At 37.1% G+C, this 25,530-nt stretch overlaps 1 protein-coding gene across 1 annotated transcript; it reads right to left on the bottom strand.

Annotated features, from left to right (window-relative positions):
• On the bottom strand, positions 1–25,530 carry BRDT (bromodomain testis associated). Its single transcript, XM_026854186.1, has 19 exons — positions 25,339–25,530; positions 23,025–23,162; positions 22,132–22,261; positions 19,869–20,041; positions 18,358–18,729; positions 17,191–17,319; positions 16,817–17,005; positions 15,368–15,552; positions 14,999–15,291; positions 14,768–14,881; positions 13,147–13,269; positions 12,147–12,208; positions 10,769–10,961; positions 9,911–10,023; positions 8,500–8,641; positions 4,734–4,807; positions 3,236–3,438; positions 1,776–1,938; positions 1–1,067 (listed from the first exon to the last, which is right to left on the bottom strand). The coding sequence occupies exons 1-19, from the start codon at positions 25,528–25,530 to the stop codon at positions 996–998; spliced, it is 3,060 nt and encodes a 1,019-aa protein (XP_026709987.1). The 3' UTR covers positions 1–995.

The following is a 25,530-nucleotide window of genomic DNA, read 5'->3' as shown; positions in this document are numbered from 1 at the left end:
AATTTTTTAAATGATGGGTTATGTGATGAAAAAGTTTTGGAGACCACTGAACTAGGCGATCTCAAGGGGGCCCCTTCCACCCAACATTTATGTAATACACATTGTGTGTTGGTATTAATTCTATAAAATAATTTTTGATTAGTCCTGTACTTATTTTGAGATAGCTATATGTAATCAACAATAACACAGGGTTTTTACACTCTAGTTGCTACTTCAGATAAGTATTCCAACATTAAAAAAATCTTGCATTAATCAGAAAGCCTTTCAAACTGGAGCCAGAAGTGGGATGTTTTAGGTAATTTCTTTCTGTGAGGAACCAGAACTATCTGGCAAACATGCTTACATCCTTACTGAAACGTTATGTTAACATAAAATAAACAGAAGATCAACATGTCTGGGCCTTACAACATGCAAGTATACAGGATTTGCTGCTGAAATTACAGTTCCAGGAAATGTTTTTTCACTATTACAAATACTGTTGCACACCCTTTAGAAATTATCACTGTTATTGAGGTCTTTTGTCACAGCCCAGATGCTGTGCAAGTGTGTCATAGTAAAGTAATGGTCTTAATAGCAATCACATAATTGATGAGACCTTAAAGTAGTTTCTATAGGTGCATATTTAGTATGCTGTGACTTAATACAGTCCAGCAAGAATTTGGCTCTACTCAGTATAACAGATCCTCAAGTGTTTCTGAAAAAAAAGTTTTTTAAAAAAAATGAGAAAAAAGTCTAGAATATGATATTTTCTTATTTATATACATAACATATGAAACTAATCTAAAGAACAACTACGTTCCACTGTGTAGCATACTGGATTACACATATTATAAAGCAGCAGAAAAATCTTGTGATGCTTCAAGTGTTAATGAACAAGCTTTATCTATCAAGCATTTTAGAGGAGCTTACATACTTTTTAAAGTGGTCTTAACATTTAAGTTTGTAACTAGTACATTTTCAACGTTGTACAGATTGTAGTAGCATTGACATTAACATCAGCTTTCAAGATATTCTTCAAAAGATGCCATAATCTCTCTCTGCAGATTCATATCAATTAAACAAGCCATCTGCAAGAAAGCAAATTAGTGTATTTTCAGAACAGTCATTAATAAATATTATGGAGGTCAAATATTTAATAAATATTTAAGAAAAAAACTGCAAAGCTTCTTCCCCAAAAGCGTATGCTTCCTCCACTATTACAAGTTTGAACATGCATGTTGTCGAAACCCCCTCTGAAAAGAGCGGAACAGGACAAAAGCATCAGTAGACCTTATCTGAATCTAGCATGGCCTCACACTGCAGTTCTTACATTCCACTGTACAATGTTATGAATTTATTAAAAAAAAAAATAATTAAAAAAAAGTAGCAATTAAAAAACATTCATTACCTACACCAATAAAACCGTTAGTTTAAAAGATTCAGTTTTGATATTTCAGACCAGAACAGTATGACTAGCACTTTGTTGACACAGAATATGTTGGAGAGTATAGGCTGCTTGCAAGACTTGAGGTTTGAAATTATTCAGGGGGCAAGAGCTCCTCTTTAAAATTTTATTTTTCCATGCATTTATTTAAAGCTTATGGGAGCAATAGGACTGAGCAGATAGTTTTGCATATTGCGTCACTTGAATACCTGCTTTGAGTTTCCTATTTCATTTTCTGGACTGACTCTTCAGGTAGCGTACTTCTGTTGCTTGTAATCTGTAAGGACCTGTGCTAACATTTTTTATTCCCTAAAGCTGAAATAAAATCATCTGGCAAGAGTCAACAACTTACTACTTCTCTCCTCCTGCGTTCTTGTTCCATTTTTCTAGCCAAGTTACGGTCTTGAACGAGAGTATGTTGTTGAACATCAGGCAGTTGTTTGCTCTTATGCTCTTCTTTTTGGGGCTCACAGTCTGTCTTTGCCATGGCATTCAATACTGTGCCTTCATGTCCCCTTTACAGACAGGAGAAGAGATCAGTATAGAATAAAAGTTGTTTCTTCCTTTTCTTCATAACAAGCTTTTGCACCTAAACAGAATTCTGCAAATAATTTAGTTGATTCATACTAATTTCCCCTCACAAAAATTATGTCCATGCAATTGGGCTGTAGTAGGTTAAGGTTTCCTGTGTTCTTTTGCAATCTATATGCACACAGGATTTATATATATGTTATACAAAACTTATATGCACTTTCTTTGAAAGACATACACACTTAATTTTCTGTTACTTTCTTGGCCCATGATGTTTTGCTTCTACCTTTTTCCTCTTCAACTAGTTATTTGAGATAGATTTCACTAACTTCAGGCAAGCATCTGTAAAGTCTTATTCCATAGAGCTACATGACTGGGTTCCTCTTTGCAGAAACCTGTAGTAGCTGAAGGTGGCTGGACTGTTCACTATACTTTTTGAACAAGGAGTGTACTCTTAAGTCTCTCAAATGCTCTGTTTATTAAAACAGTACACTGCAAACAGGTGACCTGTTCTAATACAGCCATTGATGGGTAGGGGCAGGAGGATTTATGAATCAGCTCAGACAATCTTTCACAGGGTTAAACAGACAAGAAAAAAAAATAATCAAGACTACAGAAGAGGGAAATATTACAGAAAACAGAGTTTAAAAAAAGTGGCAAACAGCAATTTAAAATACTACTGCAATGCAGTAATTAGTAGGCAGTTACTTATCCCACTCAGCATAATAAGAGACGTCAGACTGGGATACATATATGGGCACTCACTAAAACAGCGGTGGCAAACAACTAGGGAAGAATACTACAGCAGTAGCTTATTGAATATGTTTCTCTACAGCAATGCAAAGAATACTGCTGTCTGAAGTAGCGTACCCTGGAACTTCTTTAGCTTACGTTCAAACCAAGTTCTTGAAGATCATGTTATCCTGCTTCCCCTTATGATAGCAGCAAGATGGGGATTTTCCTGGCTGCAGATATAGGAAAGTAAGACCCTGAAGATGGTGTGAATTCTGGTCATGACCCGAGGATTGAGTGTTCCCAGGGACAAAAGAAAAAATAAAGTACCCAAGAAGTTTGACTGCTGAAATTATACTTATTTGCAAGGGAAAAAGCACTTTTGTGCATTTTGGATATGCAGTTGTACTTAGAGTAGTACAGCTCACCCCCTTCAATTGACACATGGCATTTACCTAATCCAAACCACTTGTTCCTGAATAACTAAGACACCCAGTATCACAGAAGCCAAAAAAATAGAATACTATTTAAACATATGTGGTTACAAACCTCTCTTTTTCTTGAGAAAGGTTTTGCAGTTCCCTCTTGGCCTCTGGTGCAAGCCTTTTCAACTCCTGTGCTTGCCCACTTCTCTTCTTTAATGCTGCTTTCCTGAACTGATTGAAGCTCTCAGCAGATGTTTTTATCGGAGCTGGGAGCATCATGGTTTTACATAAGCTTACCCAGGAATCTGTATTCTTAAATCCTGTATCCTGAAGTTATTAGGAAAAAGAAAACATGAAAGAGGCAAAAATACTCTACAGCTATTAATCATCTATTATCTGCTTAGTTCTTATATTAGCACAATGTTGTTTTGACTGGGCTTTTTAGGAATATCTACAACAAAATATCCTTACTTTGGCAGAACATGAGTGCAAATACAACAATCTAAACAGACCAATATGTTTTCTCATCAAATTTGAAATTCTTTAGTCATATGCTAAAAATTGTTAGTGTTTGTAGCTGTTCTCACCCAATCCTTTACGCCCACCTTTCCATTGTTTAATTCAAAAAACCATGAATTCACAAGACTGAGCTTATGCAAGGTCCACTGACAATATTGTGAGAACATCTGTCTCATTTCTACACATCATCCTTACATAACAATAGTTTTGTATTAGGCTTGTAGGTTTTGTTTGTTTTAAATAGTTTTGTTTTCCTCTCCTCTCCGCCCCCAGTGGCGTTTTCTTCACAACGTAAAACCAGTATTCTCAGGAAGCAGTGCTTCTAGTAGATCACACAATTATGAAAAAAGTATGTATCTTTGAAATTAAATTCATTAAATTAGTTAATACCTTTCCGAAAGTTAAGTGCCTACAGAAAAATCCAAGAAATATTTTAATTCAATGGACTATATAAAAACTTTTTAGGTCCAGAGGCTGACATGATCAATTATTTAGACTAGTAATTTTGATTTGATGTTTTTAAATAGCTGATTACCACAGAAAAATTTAAATAATAGGTAAGAAAATTAATCTGTTCCTCCATTTAAGATAATCTATTTTATGCTAGGAAATACTAGGAAACTTCAGATTATTTGTTTCTCAATTGTAATAACATCATCAGAAGTGTATTGTCCTGTTTCAGAACAGTTTTTTCAATAACACCCAGGGCTATATTCCACACTACTCTTATTTTTGTTACTGGATCAGCAAGGCAAAACACACTAATAGCTTGAATATTAGAACAAGATCAAGATCAAGGAATACTAGGTTCCTTGTTGAAATATTTAAATGAGATAAGCCATATTTTTAATAACAGAATAGATGTTATTTTTAACTTAATCTTATATCCTTTACATTCTGAAGTGATCAGAGTTCATATATTGTCTGGTTTTAGTACTAGAAATGAGATAAATCTGTACAGATTATAACAATGCCCAAGACTTATCAGACACTAAATATTTCAATCATAAAAGACCAGATTTTCAGAGATCTCAGGACAGGGAATTATTGATCTTAAGTATACCCAAGCTCTTCTCCTAGAACAGGACTTGAGAAACACTTACCTTTCTTGAAAGAATTTTGGATTTTGGCTCTAGCATGTTTTTACCATTAGGTTTATCATTAGGTGTACAGTGACCTGATGGAAGAATAAAGAAGATTTTCACTCATGTTGATGTTATGGATTATGTTTGCTCAAATTTAAGTGATAAAGATTTAGTCATTCCAGAAATTGACTTGAGAATTTACACTGCTGTTTTTCTCTTATTACCAGTATTTGGTCCAGAACGATAGAAATTTTCCCAAACATCTCCTAAGCTTAAGTTGAACTGGGCCACTTCTCTCCAGTTTGGGGCAGGGGAAGGAAAGGTTAAGCTCAACTACAGATAAGGTTAACTTCTGGTTAATTCTAAGAGAGGTCCCAGCAGAATACCCCAAAAGCTGGGTCAGGTGGTCTCAACACAGCACCTTGCTACTTGCTTACCTCCCATCCCCTCTCTACCCAACCCTCTTCCATTTTGATTCCAGCATTATTTAAGAGTACCTCATTCATGATGTAAACTCATTTTGTCTAAGGCTCTCCAACCTATTTCTTTTTTTTTTTTTTTTTTTAAAACCCCAACAAATAAGTCAGCCAGTAAAGGCTAGTCATCACATTGCCAGTAGCCTACATGATGTACAAATACTCCATGCTGTTACCTCTTTGTTACCTGTGAGGGGAAAAAAATCCCCCAACACTTACATAGGCAAAGTGCTATTTTGTCAATATTAAATTAATTACAATTCTGATATGCTGTGTTACTGTAGAAGATCCTTACTATTTTGTGTGAAAAAAGCACTTTTGCCAAACTTTTTAAGACTTAAAAAAACTTCCCAAATACAGGAATAGATACAATTTCCTACAGTCATTATGGTAAGCCTGAAAATGGACTTTTGTAATGCTAGGGACCAGCCAGGATAGCATACTGTTAACAAAAGCCACATATTGTAGGGTAGTTTTGTTTTATCTTGTGTATTACCTTCATTATATTCCCTTATAAGAGCTTCTGGGATGAAAATCTAGGTGTATTAGGAAGAAGCCACTCTTTTAGAACCAGATATTAACAATAGATATAGATATAGATATATATATATAATTCAGCAAAGATCCTCTTCTGAGGTTTGAGATGTTTCGGTATTTAAGTAAATGTTTAATAGGAAACTTAAGATAACATTATGGGTGGGGTTTTTTATGCAAAGGATAAAGTTCTACATGTTTGAATCTAGAATGCTGAAGACAGAGTATCAAAGCTCCAGCTACTTTGTCATAAAAGGGGTTCTCAGGGCAACCTCATAACTTCCAGAAGTCAAGACAAGAACAATCCCTGTCTTTTACCCTATGCCCTCCCGCAGTGCCTGGGAGATGGTATAATTGCAAGTGAGCAGGAGACTTTTTATGGTACAGTGGAATAACCTCTGAAGCCTCCAGTACTATTGAAGAGAGTTCCAAATCCTGATATGTCCATTCTCATGGATTCCAAGTCCCATTAAGCAAAGTCTACCTAGATCAAATTCTGTTATCAGAGACTTGTTCTCCTCCAGAGTAGAGGACTAGTGTGTTAAGTGTTCCTCTTAATAAAATAGGCCTCTTTCTTTCATAAGTTATATTTGTACAGGCATCTTGAATCTTCATATAAGAAGCTTGACAGTCTTGAGCACTGAATACACCAAAATAAAGCAAGAGCTTCGCATACCCAAAAATGTCTAATCCCAGTGTTCAGATCAATTTGATCAAGCCATTATACCTGTGAAGAGCTACCTGAGGCAAACTTAAGATGAATTTAAGTTTATAGTCATGTCTGTCTTAAAACTCTCTGTATAATACAGGAATATGAGGTTGTGTCAAAAGTATTGGCAGGCATGGGAATCAAAGCATGCCTTTTAGAGCTACTTACAGCAATGCCAGCCTTCATAGAACCTCTTGTTGAGACACACTGATTTTTAATCTGAAGAGAAACTTGTGGTCACCAATTTCATAAATCAAGCTTCTTAACAAGCCACCACTGAATTCAGCAATACACCCAGCCTGCACCCATACCAGAGGTGTCACAAGTCTAAAATCAAGAACTCTTGTTTCAGAGATGCAGGTAACCTCACAGAAATGCCTGAGACAGTGGGATTCTCTACAAAATTCAACAAGTTGCTCTAAGCATCTAGTTCTAAAATTAGTTTTCCTGGTTTGATCTAAGTAGAAACATCAATTACTGAGCACCCTCTGAACTATCAGTAGGTTACAGGCCCTACAACAGTTCCAGTTTAGCAAAGTTTTTATTGTTGTTTAAAAAAAAAAAAAAAAAGCCACAATCCTGTATTCTCCCCTCCACTCCAGTTTTCTACAGGAGTTAATAGTGGAACAGCCAAAATAACATAGTGCACAGCTGGGGCATGTATCATTGCCAGAACAGTGAAACACCACCAGATAACTAAACTCACATAACAGTGTTAAAAGCTCTGCTATGCAATATAATGCTGAAGTTCAGGTGTACTCAAAGGCAGTTTCATTACTGGATTGTTCTCATATTAAACACAGGAGCTCTTCTACAACTATCTACACAACTGTCCCTTGAAAAAAGGGAGAAAGAAACAGTACAAATCAAATGAATATTAGGAATGGGAAAGTTAAGAATAAAGACTAAGCAGTAAACAGTAAGTATGGAAGGGAACAAGCTTTCTCAGTAGTTTTGGCTATGCTTTTTTTCCCTCAAATTTAAGCTCCATAACACATCTCTAACTAAGCCCTTTAACATATTAAGATAACAGCAGGATCTGGATAGTTACAGTCATGCAGTATATAGGACAGGAATTGAAGTTTTAGGCAGCATCAAAACTTTGTAAGTGAAGATTGTGAACTGAATCCGTGGAAACTTGTACCAGCTTCAGCTGCTACAAGTCTAAATAAAGTGGGTCAGTATGTTTATAAAAAGGTATGTTAAGACCATGAAAATGCTGAATAGAACATCTTGAAGAATTAAATGTCCATTTTTAGAGTTGTATTAAAGCAACTCAAGTACCCAGCGTTGCTTTTGGCAAGAATTAAAGAGTTAATCAGCACAAAGGCTGTGTCTTTTAATTTCATCAAGTTTTCAGAAGCTTGTTCCCTTCCCCACTCAAGCCTATACAGGTAGTCTAGAGAGGAAAGAGTAAAGGAGGAACCAAACCAATCATGTCTGGCAACACTAGACTCTCAGCTTGGATGGTCAATGTCCAGCTCAGAGTTCTTTAGTTTGAAATATGTATGAAGTCTGATGTGTCTCTATGCAAAATGCAGCTTTCAGGGAACCTGTGTTCTTGAAATAATTGCAAGTTTGTTCCATGGTGAAAGCCTATTTGACATTGATTTACTGTCAGATCCTTATCACCAAGGGCTGGAGATGGTAAGTCAAAATACATGCAAAGTGCCCTGAGAAGAGAGCTCCATGCACCTTCAGCAGAAGACAGCTTAAAGGCCTGTGAAGTTCAACAGATTGGAATATTGGTTCTCTCAGACTTCCTGGAAGACTGGGTTACATATGCCTAGTACTAAATACAGAAAGCTAAGTTCTTAAATCAAAAAGTCATTTGCTTTATACATTTTAACACAGAACAAGAACCAACCATTTAATTTTTTTTTCTTAAAAAGCAAGAAATTGAAAAGAAAAAGAACGAGCAAGGAAAAATTGCATCCCCTCCATTATTCTACAAACTGATTAATGTACAAGTATTCAGCATTTTATTTCTTTAAACCAGCTTCATATACATTTTTAACTTTTCAGCCTTGATGTCAGTTACAGTTTTTATTATGACAATACATACTTTGTTCTTGATTTATGGATATTGAATCAGCAGTTCTCTCAGTGGCCTTGTTTTGAGGTTTATTTGATTTGTCTAGGTGTATTGTTTTCTCAGCTTGCTTACTCCAATCAACACCGTCAACCTGCGAAGTTGTGTCAGATACCTAGAAGATAAAGTTAGCACTTCAGAACATATTTTGAAGTCTTAAGTATGTGGATTCTCATTATATAGCAGCTAGATTACAGATTTAAGAGCTTACAGCAGCAAATTGTTGCAGATCTAGCTTCTGTGAACACCAGGGAAGAATAAAATTTCATTCATATTATGGTAGTTAAAGCAAGTTCTTGCATTAACACTTTGGATTTAGAACATTAACTGCTTGAGGATCCCAAGCAATGGAGGTGGTAGAATAGGCTTTTTAGCCTGTAACGTGGTACAATGTAATAGAAGCCGGCTTTTACTGTTGTAAAGCCAGTTGCTCCTCTCTAGCTTATGGATCAGGGTGAAGGTCAGCTGTATTGCTTCAGTTCAGTGGTAGGTTTTCTCTGTGAAAGACCGTGTAGTAATCCCCTTGAACTGGATAAGGTGTTGCACAAACCTGAGTCGTAATATATACTGCTTGCTGCCTTGGATAGTGGATGCAAATGGGAAAGGGAGAGATGCTTTTCTTCCTTTCTTGCAGGCCACATTCTTGTGCTCATAGACTCAAGAGGTAGTTTTTCTCCATTTTAGAAAATAAAAACTTAAAACCTGGCTAAAGCAGCTTTGTTTGAAACCATGTTGGGAAAGATAAACATCTTAAGATGGAAGCGATCATGCTGCTGCAGTAACATCAATAACTTCCTTTGTAACATAGATGCTCTTCTAACCAGAATACTCTCCAAGAATGTATTGAGACAGAAATCAACAGTATCTAAACATTCCACAACCTCATCTATGATCCTGAAAGCCTCAGTTTCCGTGGCTTTAGGAACAGGAAGAAAGAGCAACATGCTTTTCCAGGATAGCTCCTAGAATTTTCAGAGTATTACTGAGCTTACGAGACTGGTATTTCTAGAAAACATGAACACTGAAACTGTGTGTTTACAGGGTGGGATTTAACCTATAAGTGTGCAAGAGTTGCTTAAGTTTAAGCTATAGAACTTAAAAATAAATAAAATAACCATTATAGTACATTGTAAACTTGATTTATTGATCAGCCAAAAATCATTCCTTTTGTGTTGCAGCTGACAGGCAATGAATTGATGCCCTGTTAAAGGATAAGAATCACTTTTTTAGTGGGGTTTTAGATAGAGGTTTTGTTGCAAACCTTAAGTGGTCTTCATTGCATCAAGTTCAAGCCTGGAATATATTAGATCTTATTTAAAGAAACAAGAACATGCATTAAAGAAGTTATTTGAAGTGAATGCACTGAAGAGAAGCATGTATTCACCTCTAGAAGAGCATGTGTGCACTGGGTGACAGAAGACTTATTTGTCCTTGGAATACACTGAATTGTTTGCTGGTCTGGAGCATCATGCAGAGCAGATACAGCTGATATTATACCTGAGAAAGAAGGAGTATATGATTTCCCCAAACTTGCAAAGAGCAGACCTACATCTCAGAATCAGGTCACTGTTTAGATCTCTGAATTAACTGGATATGAAGATATGTATCCTAGCTGCACAATGAGGCAGTTATTTTTGATTAGTTTTTAATCGATTTATCAGTTAATCAGCTACCAGCTCAAGCTGTCTTTTACCAAAATCTTACGTCTGAAATTAGTACACCTTTTGAAGTGAGGGAGGGAAAAGAAAAGCTCCTTGAATCAAGTTTCTAAGCAACTTAATATTTGATATGTTGAGACAACAACAATCAATTCAGATGGCCTATGGCACCAAGCCTTAAATTCAGCTAACAGGGATTTCAGACATAAACAAAGTGGTGGTGATGGTTTTCACCATCTAATTCCTGTTTTAAGGTGTTCAGCACTTCCTGCAACCCTAGGTTCATTAAGATACCATTTTCCATCTCAGAGGGAGGTATGAATACTTCCTCCTGTTTTAATACTGTTCTGCCCCACCACAAGTGCCCCAGGAATCTGAAACCCTAGCCAATCCTCCATCCTGCCACAATTTTACTTACACCATGCTCTTTATAATCCGTATCCTGCAAGATCTTTTTCTATTATCCACTTGATAATCTCTGAAAGCCCAAGATAAGCTTATTGGGCAATAAAAACATTAGTCCTGCTATCCCTTCTTTCCTCAGCAGTCAAATCTATCCACAATTCTTGCCATAAAGATGTTACCTGAGAGATACTGGGCATTTTGTTCTGATGGTTTAAGTGATCTATTCTGTAAAGGCTGAAGCCTCTGCAGTACATTGGGAGGTGACTGTTGGAGTTCAGATGATCCATGATTTTGCAAGCTACTAATAAGAGATGAGGGCTGTTCTTGCAGAACAGCATTGCAGGATGTCCTCTGTAAACACCGTGGTATTCTCTACAAAGAGATTGCAGTAGTTAATACAGCCAAATCTCGATTTTCATAGCTATTGGATCCCCTTTTCTCAAAACCACCCCCATTTCCACTGTTTAAAGGATTCAGCAGTCCTTGTATTGTGATACTCATCTAGCATTTTCTAAGAGTTTAGATGACAAAAACCCATGAGGTAAAGTGACACTGCCTTCATCTGACAGATACAGAAAATTCATGAGAACAAAGGGTAATGCGAGAATTTGAAGTATGATGTTTGCTGCTACTCAGAAAGTCAGTTAGAGGCTGTTATGACTGACCAAACTGAAGCTTAATTCCTGTATCCCGTTTTCTCAAGTTTATTGCTGTCATTCTGTCACTGTAGAGGCTGCATATTTAAACAAAAAAGTGTGTTGCATAATTCCTCCCCTCAGTCTTTGCTTATGAAGGTGCAGAAGGAACAGCTGAATAATAAATCTGCAGCCTAGTTTCCTGTATCCAGCTAAGCACTTCAAGTGAAAGCAAGCCTATAAGAAGAATGAAGGCTTTACTGTGATCTTGCTTTGAAATCCAAGGTCTCTATCTCTGGTAGCTTCAAGGGAAATTGTGAAAGGCAGCTCACTCCGACAAGACTTAACACCCACTGTATATACAGGACTAGACCAGTTCAATATTAGAGATATTAAAAAATATTTATAGATAAAACTGCTGTTTCTGATAATAGTACCACAATAATAAGTAATATAAAGCATCCTGAAAACAACTAGTGTGTCGTACAATTTATATACTTTCAGATGTAGAAGTGAGGTTATTCATAGATAAAGAAAAAAATATTTAAGTGGGGCTTGCACTGTTTATTAGGTCAATTTATACTCAAAGATCAAGTTGGAGAGGATTTTTCTTTTTTGGGGGTGGGTGGGGTGAAAGTATGGTGTGTGTGGATCATTCTCCCTCCCTTATCTTTTCCTTTCTCCTTCACCTTCACCCAGCAATGATGGTAAAAAGTAAGTCTCTTCCAGTACATCAGTTTCTATACAGATACATAAGCTACTTTTACACACAGCAGATTTTAAATCTCCATTAAGTCAGTCCTACAGAACAAGTAGCATTCAAGCCATATTCATTATTTCCTGATAAAGTTGTGTCATTTCCAGTACTACTGTATGTAACAACTTTGGGGCAAAAATGTTATATCCATTCCAGTTAGTTTACCTTAGGCTTTTCCATAGACTTTGGATAGTTCTGCCTGGCTCCAGATTGTTCTGAGCAGGTTTCTGTAACTGTAAAGACAGTGAGGTGGGTGGGGAAATAGATCAGTCATTTGCATATGTTTCATTATTCACACATACAAGATGTGAGTTGCAGTTGTACCTAGAGAGCCAAACCTCAGTGAAAGGAATATTCTTATCTTGAATACTTTGACTTCAGCTTGATGTGTTCAGAGAACTTCTCTAAAAAAGAAAAATCCTAAAGACTCCTACAGGATCAGGGTCTCTGCTGCCATCAACGATTTCACTGTGCTTGCTTCCCCACACTGCAAATGACCGAGCAACCTCCTCACCTTACACTGTTACCTCATACCAATATCTACATTGTAGACCTCTAGTTTGGCAGATCTATCCTAGAAAACTGAAGAGAATTCTGTGTACAGAGAGAAACAGCATTCCGATACCCTGATGCTGCAGCACTACAACGTCCCTTGAACAAACTTGGGATAGCTTAGGCACCAGGGTAGATTTTGGCTCTACAGTCAGTGCTCTTGGCACTTCTGTCCCTTAGGGACTAAGCCTTACCCACAAGGTAAGGCACCCTCATGCTGCAGCCCAGAAGATGAAAATAAGGTAAATCACACTTTCAAAAAGGAATCAAAACCACAAGAGTAAGTCCAATTGTCAAGTCTCTGTTAGATACACAGACCTCTTGCTATCTGATTTCGGTCTCTGAAGTCTTTCATTGAACATCCATTCACTGGGTGGACGCTGTAGTGGTTTGTTGTCATTGTGGTGTTTGATTTCTTGTTGGTTTGGGTTGGGTTTTTTTAACCTACAAACTCAGTGTGAAGACATTCATGTAATAGCACTTGAATTGAGCCTTCAAACATGGAGCAAACCTACAAGAATAACTGAAATCCTTGGTAAGCATGTAGAACAGTAGATGCTAACTAAGGCGGTAGATGTTTTGCCTGCACAGATACAAGAGGAAGCTGTCTGACCTGATTCAGAGTCGCTGCTATCTGAAGAGCTAGAACCACTGCTAGTGCTGCTGCCAGAGTCCGAGGAGCTGCTGCTGTCACTCAGTCTGCTTGGTCCAATACTGGACTCAGCATTGTTTTCAACTGCAGAAGAAAAAGAAAGAATTTAGAACAACCTGCAGTAGAGCAATTTACATATACAAGACTAGGATCAACCTTGTTGGATCTATTCTCCCATTTAACAGTTTCTCTTCTGCCATTTCCTTGCACACACTGAGCAGTGGATTTGAGACCTTTACAGAGGGAGATTTACCAGCAGCAAGTTAGCTGAATGAATGAAATAGCCAAGGAAGAGCTGTAATCACACAATTTACAATCCTAAAGTAGGTTAAATCTGTGCTGTCTTAAGACAAAATTCAAGAAATTTTCCCCTGTAAATTTTCCTGCTGCTAACAGCCTGTTTCTGTGCTTGCTGCTGCTGCCAGACTTGCATGCTGAAGTCTATCTGTAGCCAACTCTCTTCTTTCTCAAGCCATATGTACTCCAAAATTGTAATCTTTTGCCACCTCCCCACCATCTGACTATTTTGCATCTGCAGGGTTGATTTAACTCAGTTTATAGTGATTTTGCAGTGAAAAAGCTTTTTCAAGGTGTGTTGCTCTGATGGAAGCTTTAAAAATGGATACCTGTTTCCCTGGACACAAGTTTTTGTTAAGTACCAGCTTAAGCTCCTCCTCGTTTACAAGCCAGATGACAGTTGTAAAGATACCATGGTCTGCCTCCTCCCTCTCCCCCCAGCATATCCTTTGCTATTGATTTCAGCTGCCTCTAAGCTTTTCTTTCTAGGAAGTTTTCAACCCATCATATATACCAGACAGGAAGACTGTTGACTGAGCTAATGCTGGATGCAAGCCTGTGTCTTGCAGAGCTGTTTCTGTCATTTCAACTAACTGGTTTTACATAGGAGCTTAATAGATATCTAATAGAGGGCAATAATAGCACTCACTAGTTTAGCGAGGAACAGTAGTGTCAGCTGCATTGATCCGACATGAACTATCAGTAAGCGTAGATATGCTCAAGTATGTACTGAATTTATAGCTTTGATACCAAAACACATTATTGCCTGAAAAACGGAATTGATTCTCCTAGGACATTTCCTTAAAATGAAGGCAACACAGCACACCTGGCACTGATGCAGAGGTTTTGCTAGCATGCAGCCTCACTAATGCCATCAATCTAACAAATATAACTAGGGTTTGTTATTCTTGAATCTCTAGGCCACAGAAAGTGAATTGCAAATACATAGACTGTGTGACACTCCTTCCCCACTCTGCTTTCACATGTCAGCATGAGGGAGAAGGTGTTCAGCATCCCTTAAGCTCTGAAGCTGTTATCCTCTTTACCTGTAATAAAGGATTAGATGCAAGAATAAGGAAGATGTTTTAGACAGAAGTAACTGACCACATTTGCTGCTGTGTCCCCAGCTCACTCAATATAAGAAGAATCTTAAGAGAAGCTTCCCATTGCTAGAGACCTCAGCTGTTCTGAGGAGAAAGTCCCCAGCTGAATAACAGTACAAAAGGCCAAGGGGAGAATACCACTTTAAGCTATTTCTGTTGCAAATGAATAAAGGCCAGTTTACACTTCAAGTTCTCCTCCTTTGGGTTTAGTTGACCACTGACATCCAGTAGTCTCTTCTCCAGCTCTTGTTTCCTCTCAGAATTAAGTTGTTCTTTTAACTTGGTTGGTTTTTTAGCTGCATGTGAAACAGAAGTTAACATTGCAGCAAAACAGAAAACAAGTCTAGGTTGTGGGGTGGGTTTGGGGTTTTGTTTGATGGGGTTTTTTTGTTTGTTTTTTTAATGCTACATACCCTGCTGCTTTCTTGGTCTCTTCCTCAAACAGGTTGCCACATATTTCTCTAGCTCTCTGAGTGTTGAATCCTTTAAAGTTTCAAAGTCTATTTCTATCTCATCAGGGTTAGAGTTCCTCAGTGAATGTTCTCTTTCCTGTATTATATGGACTACTTTTCCAAGCTTATCTCCAGGAAGTTTATTTATGTCCAAACTCAACTGTCGTTTTTCATCATAATTCATAGGCTTGGCACCATCTTCATCTTCTGACTTCTGTGCCAACAAGACCTGCTGCATGGTTGTCTTTGATTGACTGCAAGAAAAAAAAGTATATGTCAGTAACAGCAGTTTAAAATAATTTGACACCCACATAAGTCCCCCACACTCACATGTTTAAAGACATCTTTTTCTTAGATTGCTTCTTATGTTTTAGTTTTTTCTTCTTTTGAATCAGGCTCTTGATTTTAACTTCTTCCTTGTTCTTACTTTTCTCCCTTTTAGCCTTCTCTTTATTTTTCAGTCTAGGGAAGTATGCTTTGGTCAAAGACCGCAACTGCTGGTGAACAGCTTTAATCTATCAAAAAGCAAACAAAAAAATGCTGATAATCTTAGGCAACGTAGGAGGAACAATAAATTTGTCCTAACTATCACAGGAGATTTGTGGTAGCTGGGTGGATATTAATAGGAAGTTTGCTTTCCAAATTATGTTTATTTTCTAAGCATCTTACTATATTATAGATTAGTCACAGGCTATGGATATAGAAGATGTAAAGCTACTTATTTTATGCAGACATTTCTAACAGCATATGTCTTCTAGCATTCTGTGAAAAATAAAGAAAGAAAAAAAATCACTGTAGGAGTATCCAGCAGCCTCTCTTTAGTTTCAAGCATTTGGAAAGTATTTAAGTGCCTTATTAGTTTAGGCCTCTACAGCATTACTGAATTAGGCTAGTGAGACTGTGCTTGTGCATCTTTGACCCATAAACCCCAGACATTTTGTGATACAAAATGGCTAGTTGGAACATACTAACAGTTTCAGTGAAAGGCCTAACACAAATTTGTTTGAATCTCACAGAAATTACAAGGAAGATGGACGGTTGATGTTAGAAATTAGACGCACTGAAATAGTTCACTGTTGTGAAGGCTGGCTGTCTTGTAGACTTTTGGTTGCACTTGTGCCTATATGCATAAATTGATGATGTATTTTCTACTCTGACAAATATTGGAAACTAAACTGTCCCTCCTTTGAAAAGGAGAAAAAAATTTGCTAATTTTCACCATAGTTTATAAATACAGCAGCAGGAGCATTATGTTCAAGCAAAAGCAAGACCCATTCCACTCTTAGCCAGCAAAACAAAGCCATGCTTCACGTTGGTGTGAGCACGATATTCCTTCCATTTTACTTTATACTGAACTTCCTGAAGTAGAATTTAACAACTTGCTTTTACGTGGTTCAAAAGAGACTGAGTGTCAGACCAGAATTCTTCAACCATACGAAGGAAACACCATTGTTAGAAGAATATGCCACTAAGCTATGAGTGGGTATCTGGATGCTCTCATCATACCACAGCAACACAGTTTTACTTTTTGAGAGTCATCTGGAGAAATGGTAGGCAAGAATACTAAAGCAATGATTTGCTAAGATCAATTTGTATGGCTGAGGCACTATTCACTTAACATTTGGAGGTGCTTCCAAACAAAAATAAAGCTCTGTATTAGGAAAAACAAAGTACTACTGAATATTTTAAATACTGATTCTCAGTGCTAAGTCCTAGAACAATTGCAAGTAGCACTATCAGACAGATTATCTGTCATACACATTGAGTGCTAATGCTTACTTGCTCCTGAAGCTTTACAAGGTGCACTGTTCTCTCCTGCTCAGAGTCCTCAGATGATTTTCCTTCTGAAGAATCATCCTTACTGCTCTCACTGGAATAAGTTTCTGTCATTTCTCTTGTAGGTTGTGGAAGAGGAACACTTGCAACAGGTTCATCAGGAATTTTGGCAAAGTGCTTCTCAAAAACATCCTAGAGAGTTAGGTTTGGGAACAGCAGAGAGGTTGAGCACATTTTTCAGATTTCTAAATGCATTATGAAGTTGCTGCTTGTTTTCCAGAACTACATTAGTAAATGCTACATAAGGGCATGAGATGACCACAGAGGAATCTTATAGTTCTACTCTTTTTCAAAGTCTGACTTAAGTGATAACTCACCTGAAATTTTCTTGCCATAGCAACTATTGCATGGTCTGGAGAATTATGTTTGTAGCAGCTCATGAACATTAATCTAACATCTGTAGCAAATTCTTGTATATCACTATATTCAGAGTTATCCATTTTCTTCTAGAGGAAAAGAAAATTAATGCACATTTAAGGCTTAGAAGTAGAGAGCATCATCAGAAAAAGAGGAGGAACAAGAATTTTGACAACCAGTGTCTGGTTCAGCTTGTATCAAGACAGTAAATATTGTAAGAACCATTATGGAAAGACCTGCTTTTCATTTACTTTGTGAAATGGACAATTCAGAAGAGAATTTCCTATAAACAGTTTTGCTAACTGTAATTGCTGTAAGGACTTTGTAGTACTAATTTCAACATTAGGTCAAGACAACAATGTTTGGGTGATTTTATTTGGTCATGTACTCAGCACTTGTTTTTTGATTCTAACCACAGTATTTATACAAAGCCTATTCCATAGTTGTTTGAGTCAAAGTAATGGGCTAGAAATTGGGAAATAACCTTTATATTGTGCAAGCCAGTTTTCAAGATAATTCAATAGACTATTGAAATTCAACACCCACCCCACCCCACTCCCCCCCAAGATGGATCTTAACTTGACTAAATATTTCAATCCCAAACACATCCAGTGTTCAAAAAGCACTGGCCACATATCTCCATCTAGAAGGGTTCCTTTTCACAAAAAATGTGAGAGGTGTCAGGTAAATATCCAGTGTTGAGGCTCCAAGGCACTTCACCAAGGATAATGAGATTCAGAGGGAAGAAGTTGACATTACAGAATTGTGCATCCTTTCATAGAACATTAGTAACAGCATTGTGTTTACAGATGGAAAGATAGTTAACATGCAGCCTGCTTGGAAGTGCTTCATGGATATGATAGTTCCCTCACTAATATTAGCTTGTTCAACAGATAAGTAGATTACCCACTATGCACATAATTACAATGGACTTAGAAGGGTTTTTTCAGCAAGCTTGGCTTAGTTTGTTGAGAGAGGTAATTGTATATGGTTTCTATGCCCATTATTTCTCTCAAAGGAAAAGCAGCTTTCATGACACTTTTTCAGCTAACACTATTAAAATACAGTCATTACACAAGTTATCCAAGCAAGCACACAAATAATTCAGTTCCCTCAAACATACTTACTTTAATGGTTCCCAGGTCTGTTGGACATTTGGTGATCCCTTGGTTCTCACCAAGTGAGAAGGATGCAACATCTATCGGTTTTAAGAAAGGCCATGCATATGCTTCATGTTTCTTTGAAAACATTTCTTTAAGTATTTCATTACAATGTTTTAGTTGTTCTGACAAATGAATCTTTTTAAGAACTTTAGGTGATGGTTGAGAATCTGGCAAGTATCTCTTCAGAAGCTTATTTGGTATCACACATTCATTTTCACCTCTGTGTGCTTTAGCAGCTTTTCTTTCATTACATGTTGCAGAAGATTCACCACTTGCTGTGAATATTGACGTAGTAGGAGTTGTAGTGTCAGCCTTCCTTTTCACACCATTTTTTGCCTAGAAAAGAAAATTTTACAGTCTAAAATACAGGTGTCCAAAACAGTGAGAGAATGGTCAGCTTTCAGATTACACACACACACAAAAAAAAATCTAAAAAGTGTCAGAACTTTTACAGCTATTGAAATCAGAACAGAATGTGGCACTTCCACAAGTTTCGATGGAAAACCTACAAGGCATTACAAGATCAGCATGCCAAGCTCAATCTTAGATGTAGATGAAAGAACAGGGTGTACTGCAGGTCAGGTTGTGGTCAGTTTTTAGCCATTTGAGAAGACTCCAAGAAGCTGGAGGGTTATGAAGTTACCACAAGATGACTGCCATGGGGAGGAGAAAAATTACTGCAATTCATTTTAAGCTTGGTTGAAGGCTTTATGTACAAGGTTTATGTATATTTTCCTTTAACCTAGGTGGTATTTAGTTTGGAAGCTATACAATGTGTACTTTGTCATCAGTGTTCAGACTCTTCAGTAAAGTGTAAATATACACTATAGGAGAACCTGGCACATGTGCCTATTCCTCATTGGGAGAGCAAGACCAAAACTAAGTCAATACAAGACTGTTCATCTGATTAAAATGTCAGATGTTTACATACAATTCAGATTGCAGTTAACAATGATTTGCTTTTGTGAGCTACAAACATCTTCCAGGCTAGTTACACAGTGTTTAAGCAAACATGTTATTTTTGGGGAATCAAGCATTTGATTTACATTGAAAATGTGAGAAATTATTAAATAGAACTTAGAAAGAGCTTTATTTTAATGCAAAAACCATTATCTACACCTCAAGGAAAGATTAGTTTCTGTATCAAGGTAAAGCCTGCAGAGGTATAGTACACTTCAAGAATGACCACCTTAAAGTTCACTTTATTTCTTTGAGAACAACATTTTAAAAATCACATTTATAAGAAAATATGTACAAAGCACTCATGCCAATTTCTGCATAGTTTCTAGAATTAGTACTGGCTCAGTTATTTAGTAGAGACCTAGAATATTTAATAGAGGTCTCTTACTATCTTCTATCACAACAGAAGTTTTGAAAATATATTGCAATAACCATGCATCCTATGGTTTTGCTGTTAGTGCCTGAAGGAGCAATCTCAATACCTTTCTTTCTGAAAGTTATTGGAGGAAACTTACTTTTGTTATAGGGACTGCAGCTGGCATTAAAGCAGTCAGCTGAGCTGCAGACAAAGGAGCTAGTGTAACCTGCTGTAGCTCTTGAGTCATCACAGGAGGCTGCTCACTGCTTGCAACATGTTTCTGCATTTTGCTTTGTTCATTCGAAGTCCCAGGCTTGGGCTGCTCTGGTTCTGGTTATTTTGAAACAGAACAATTTAAAGTTAGGTCTTAAATGCTGCAGTTGACAACTGTTTAATATGATCATGAAAGAAATAAACAGGACCACTCTTACATACCCAAACTATAAGAATAAATACAAACAAGAGCATTGTCACATATAGCAACATTGGTATCAGCACCTTTAGTACCTCAGAATACTGTACCAAGTTACAGGTATTTGGTTTCAGGGAACCTCAGCAGAAAGTTTAAAGAGACATCACACTAAAACTTGTACATTGTAAAAGCATTCTTGCTAAGATGACAATCAAGCTGTTTTCTACATACACATAAAGACCAAACAGCAAAGAGTGCGTCAACCTGCATCATGAAGGTTCAAGTTTCCTAAGCATACTTATTGCTTATCAATATTACAAGTCTCCATCACTGATTTGATGACAGTTTAGACCAACGTTTTTCTGTATTTGATTTAACTAGATAGATGACTAATGTCTTTTCCAGCACCGATTTTGTTCAGTTCTCACAGAAGTTCACTCCTATTACTTCATATAATACAATGCTACACAACACCATGACATTCTCTGAAATGGAAGTCAATTGCCTTTTTTTTTTTTTTTTTTTTTTTTAAAACAGGGAAATAAGCTATGTGTATAGATCTGTCTCTAAAACCAAAGTATGCAAAAGATGGGACAGAAATATTTCCTTGATCATAACAGCATGATCTACAATTCAAAAAGTGCTTACAACATTTCAAGATTTGTACAAACTACATTTGTGCATGCTAAAGGAATGAAGGGACTTAAACAGCATTAATACCAGCAAGATTGTGTTACAAAAGCAGTGCAACAAGCTGTTGCAATCATTTGAGAACTAAAAAGCTAACTCAACTTCCAATACATTTCTGAACAGAAGTCTTTCCTGGGAGTCACCTGTACCTGTTCAACCAACATATTCTGTCAAGGCAATGAATGCTTGAGATTTTATTAAAATACAGTAGCAAGACAGGAAGCCAGCTGAGTGTCCTCTTCTTTCTCCTAATCCCCTCCAAATTATTGTGAAAGCACTGAGAAATCCACTGCTTTTCCATATCCATCTAATCAGATCACTGAAAGGTAGTGTTGCTCCTCAAATATACCTTGAATAGAAAGCTACAGAGATCTATCAAACTGTAATACTATTTTGAAGAAACATTTGTTTCAGATACTACAAGCAACAAGGACCACCACACCACAAACAGCAGTAAGAGGCAGCAAAGTAATCAGGAAACCCTGAGGAGCTGTATAGTTGCATAGCTAAATAAGATCATCTATTAAGTGGTCCAGTAAGAACTGAGCTAGCTAAGATAACTTCTCTGTGGCTGTTGGAAGGCAAATAATTAAGAGAGATTAGGGTGAAGAAGTGTTGCAGCTCTTTCAAGACATAGCAACATTTCCCCAACAACTGACAGCAGTGCCTCTAGGCCAGTTTGGAATACTGCCTTGGAGGTCTCCAAATTAACCCATTGAGATGCATATCTGATTCCATGCACTGCATAGTCTTACTTCTGTCAATATAAATATTTATTCTTTGGCCACGTTGAGAGCTTAGATGTAGGAATGAGTACTTTGTAAGAGTGAAACAGTTTATAAGAGCAACTAAAAAGGCATAGAAAGTCAGTGATGAGTAATATGTTGCAGCTAATCACCTGGCCCTTGCAATCAGGCTTCCCAATGTTGCTTCAAGCCCTTACTCTGTAACTCCCTCATAAGTTTGAGATGTCTTTATTGAATCATCCTTTTTGTGAGCAAGAGCACTGCATTTCACCAGAAGTTTGCCTGTGAATATGTGTTGTTACACTACCAGTAAAGCTGTTAATTCTGATTTTTACCCTTTAAACACACTTTATTAGTGGAAAATAGAAAATCTAGCTAGTACTGTAAAAAATATGGCTGCACTGAATCTGCTAAAGCATTAGCAATGCTGTTGCTTGCTTGATGTGTTCTGGGAGGAGTGGAGAACACCCAACTGCTACAGGGTTAAATTGTAACAAGCTACAGAGGATTCCCCATTTCCAGCTTTTGCTTGGTTTATATGTTAACAATTCAACATATAATATGGGACTTACCCTCTGGCTTCTTTAGTTTTCTCTTTCCTTTGTTGGGAATCACTACTGTTTCTTCTGGTGGCATTTGGGATATTTTCTGCATAAACACTTTTTCTAGTTCTTGGGCCATAAACACAATGTCATCACTTGGCTGCAAAATACAGTCAATAACATTCAGAGTAAAGGAGAAGCTGCAATAATGGATGGCTACCTTGTAAAATAAACAATCTATAGGATCTTGCTTCAACAGATTGAAACAAGCTACCAGTACCAGAGAGGTCTAAGTCCTTGCCATCCTTGCCCCACAACTCCCTTTAGTACAAGTTTCTTTATTAGATATACTCTTTCTCCCACTATCCCATTGCACAGTCCTACTTGCTTTATAGCCACATGCTTCACATAGCAAACAGAGAAGGGGACAGATCTGTAACTCCATTATTCATTCCGTATTTGAATAAATTCATATGTTTGGAAGAAAGCTGTTGAACCTTAAAGATACTAAGCAGCCAACAAGCATCCAAGTTCAGGGAGATGCTCATACTTCAGGTTAGGTTAGTTTAAACTTGTTGGAGGAATGGAGCATGCTTCAGGGTTGCTAGCCTTAAACCTATATAGCAGTTACACAGTGCTTGCTGTTCATGAACTCTGCAACTAACACCCAGAGATTTTGGAAGAATCCTTGTGCAGGAAAGACTACGCACTCAGTTGTTGTAACAGCAGGCTAGACCTCACTTATGTGCCCCAGTCAGTCCTAGCAACAGAGCCACCCCACCTTTCAAAGAAAGTCATTTCAAAGAAATTACAAAGACCTTAGACTGATTTCGTGCAGGCTCTAATAATAATTTGCTTGGTTTTAGACATACTTGTGTTGTTCAGTAGAATTGGTTACTGGTAAGAGGTTGTGCTTTGCATACCTTGTTATATATGTAACAGTTCGAGAACATAGTTTTAAAGTCTTCAATGCATTCTGCAGCTTTTGTGTAGTAATTGTGTTCCAGACGCTTTTTAATGGTGCTCAAGTCCATAGGTTTCTTTATGATACTGTAATAATCCTGTAATTTTGAAAGAGTTAGTCACACAACAGCTATCTTTAGTATCAAGACATGAAGCATCTTACACATTTAGTTAAGAAAGTTAGATTTCAAGAGAATCACATTATGTTGGAAGGAATATTTTCTTTAAAAAGAAAACTCTACCCCATAGTCATAGGTACCACAAAAGCAACTATTCAGGAACACTTCACCTCATATTTTCTCCTCGCTCTGTCATGTAACATCGACTGTTCAAAGCCCCAAAGAATATTTATTTCAACAGGATCCACAGCTACACTGGTAGTAGTATTTATGAAAGTATATGTACTTCTCATTTGTTATCTTTAAACTGGAGTGCTACTTCAGGTAAATGGTTTTAAGAATGGGGGGGGAAAAAAGCAGAAGACAGACTTTGAGAAAGACTTAGCCACTGACAAGAAGCCACCAAGTTTTCACAGTTGCTGATCAAATAACCCCTGAGTTATACTGGCTTTTTTCTTATGGTTAGTCTAGTGAAGATGTGGCAATATGACTGAAAGACAGCTGGAATGTGAACTATTATGATTATTTTAGTAGCCGGGCTAAAAGCTTGTAATTAAGAGCACAAGGCTAGTTCCCTGCTGGTGCATTTAAGAAACCAGGACAGGAATATTCCCCCACTAAGTTTACATATACATTGTAGTTGTGTGAAGTTACTACTACTTCAAGAGTCTTCTAAAGCTGTCCTAAAGATCTGGTTTAGTGAAATAAATAAAAAAAAAAAGCTAAATACACTTAAGTGCAGACTGTTGAATTTGCTACAACAAAATGAAGAAAAATAATGCAGATAATTAAGTATTGTCCATTCTGCATCTTGTAAGACCTGGAGAAAAGAGTCAGAGGAGGAAAATACCTTCATTGCCCTTGCCATGGAGCTAGAGGTTTGCTTGTTATTGTGCAGCGTTGAACTAACACACACTTTTTAAAGTCAAGTGGCTGCCTTAGAAATCCAGAGAGGCAGAACTGGCCTGAGGCCAGCTGTAAATGTTGCTACAACCCTGACTGAATGACCCTTAATATTAACCTTAAGTGACAGTTCTTCCAAGAAGGAAAAAGGGTAAGAAAAGACACAGAAAGATAGTCACTTTGACTGTGCTTTAGGACAAACTGACCAAATGAGTTTGTGACAAAAAACAGCTGCAGATAAAGGCTTTTGTCTGTTCTAAACAGAACCAATGATTTTGTAGAACAAGTCTTGGGAATCTGAGAAAACTGAATATGATTTGCTTAAGCTGGGGGAGGAAAAAATAAAAAGAATAAAAGGAAATGTACCATAGCTTTATTTAACACCTTTCTATTTATCTACCAAGAGCAGTATCTTCCAGGTCATTTCAAATATCATTGTGTGAATAACCAATGTTTTCATTTGACTGAAAAAGTTGGGGTGATCCAAAACTGTAGCTTAAAGATACCTCAATTAAGACAATTTGTGACAGGACATTATATTAATTCACTTTGTTGCAATTAAATTGTAACATAAATAAAACTCACAGGGTAATACGGAATAAGAATTTAAGCATCAGATCTTATATTTCCTAGAAGAATGTTCTACCACTGCATTATGAGAACACCATATGTCTTTTTCCTTCCCTATTTTTGCAGGGACGTCTAATTCCTATAGAAACTTCAGAGCAAGATGCCAAAGTTGATTTGAAGTACTACAAGTATAATTACTTCTGTGTGTCATAGTGGGTACAGATTTATCTGCCTACCTTAGGGTCAATCAGATCTGCTTTTCCATCAAAGTATTTGACATTGAAAGAGGCTGGCTGTCTCTTATTAAAATTAAAAATCTCAAAGGCAAAAAAAGTACCCATCATATGCAGTGTCAAGAAATATGGATAAACCAACAGGAAGGAGAAAAGACGACAAGACAGAATACCAACATTCAGAAACTCCAAGAAGCCTGTTTAAGCATTCTTATTATCTCTTAGAAATATTGATTTACTACAGTCCCAGATCATAAAGCAAACCAACAAAGATTCAGCCAGAGAGAACACACAGTTTTCTTGCAGACTTGCATTAATGAAAGCAGTTCACATGCAAAAGTAGTCCTCCGTGATCTGTTGTATCAGAAAAAGCTCTTTTAAACTAGCATTTAATCACAAATTCTGTAATACTTTACATACTAATGTTCCAATTCGAAAATGGTTCTTACAGGAAGATTCAGCGCTGCTGCATCAACAGGCTCATGAAACGGCCAGGAAAAGTTGTGTTTCCACATGGCTTTCATGACCACCCTCTGTAAGTACTGAAGTTGGTTTGTTTGACAACCACTATTGTTTTTATTTATGTATTCTGGTGGAGGAGGGTTAATAATAACAGAACGGTGTTGGCTTGGAACAGACAT

Source organism: Athene cunicularia, assembly GCF_003259725.1.
Source record: "Athene cunicularia isolate RWA chromosome 8 unlocalized genomic scaffold, athCun1 chr8_part1, whole genome shotgun sequence".
NCBI classification, from domain to species: Eukaryota; Metazoa; Chordata; class Aves; order Strigiformes; family Strigidae; genus Athene; species Athene cunicularia.
The sequence above is the reverse complement of the archived record's forward strand: the minus strand, read 5'-3'. Positions and strand labels throughout refer to the sequence as shown.

What these genes read in the sequence shown, in the direction of transcription:
- BRDT (XM_026854186.1), bottom strand. Translation starts at nt 25,530, where the DNA reads ATGTCTGTTCCAAGCCAACACCGTTCTGTTATTATTAACCCTCCTCCA. An exon ending in AGTCTATGGAAAAGCCTAAG is followed by an intron (nt 10,962 to 12,146) that starts GTAAACTAACTG and finishes ATCTCTTTGTAG; the next exon opens with AGAATACCACGGTGTTTACA. An exon ending in CCAAAATTCTTTCAAGAAAG is followed by an intron (nt 3,439 to 4,733) that starts GTAAGTGTTTCT and finishes TAATAACTTCAG; the next exon opens with GATACAGGATTTAAGAATAC.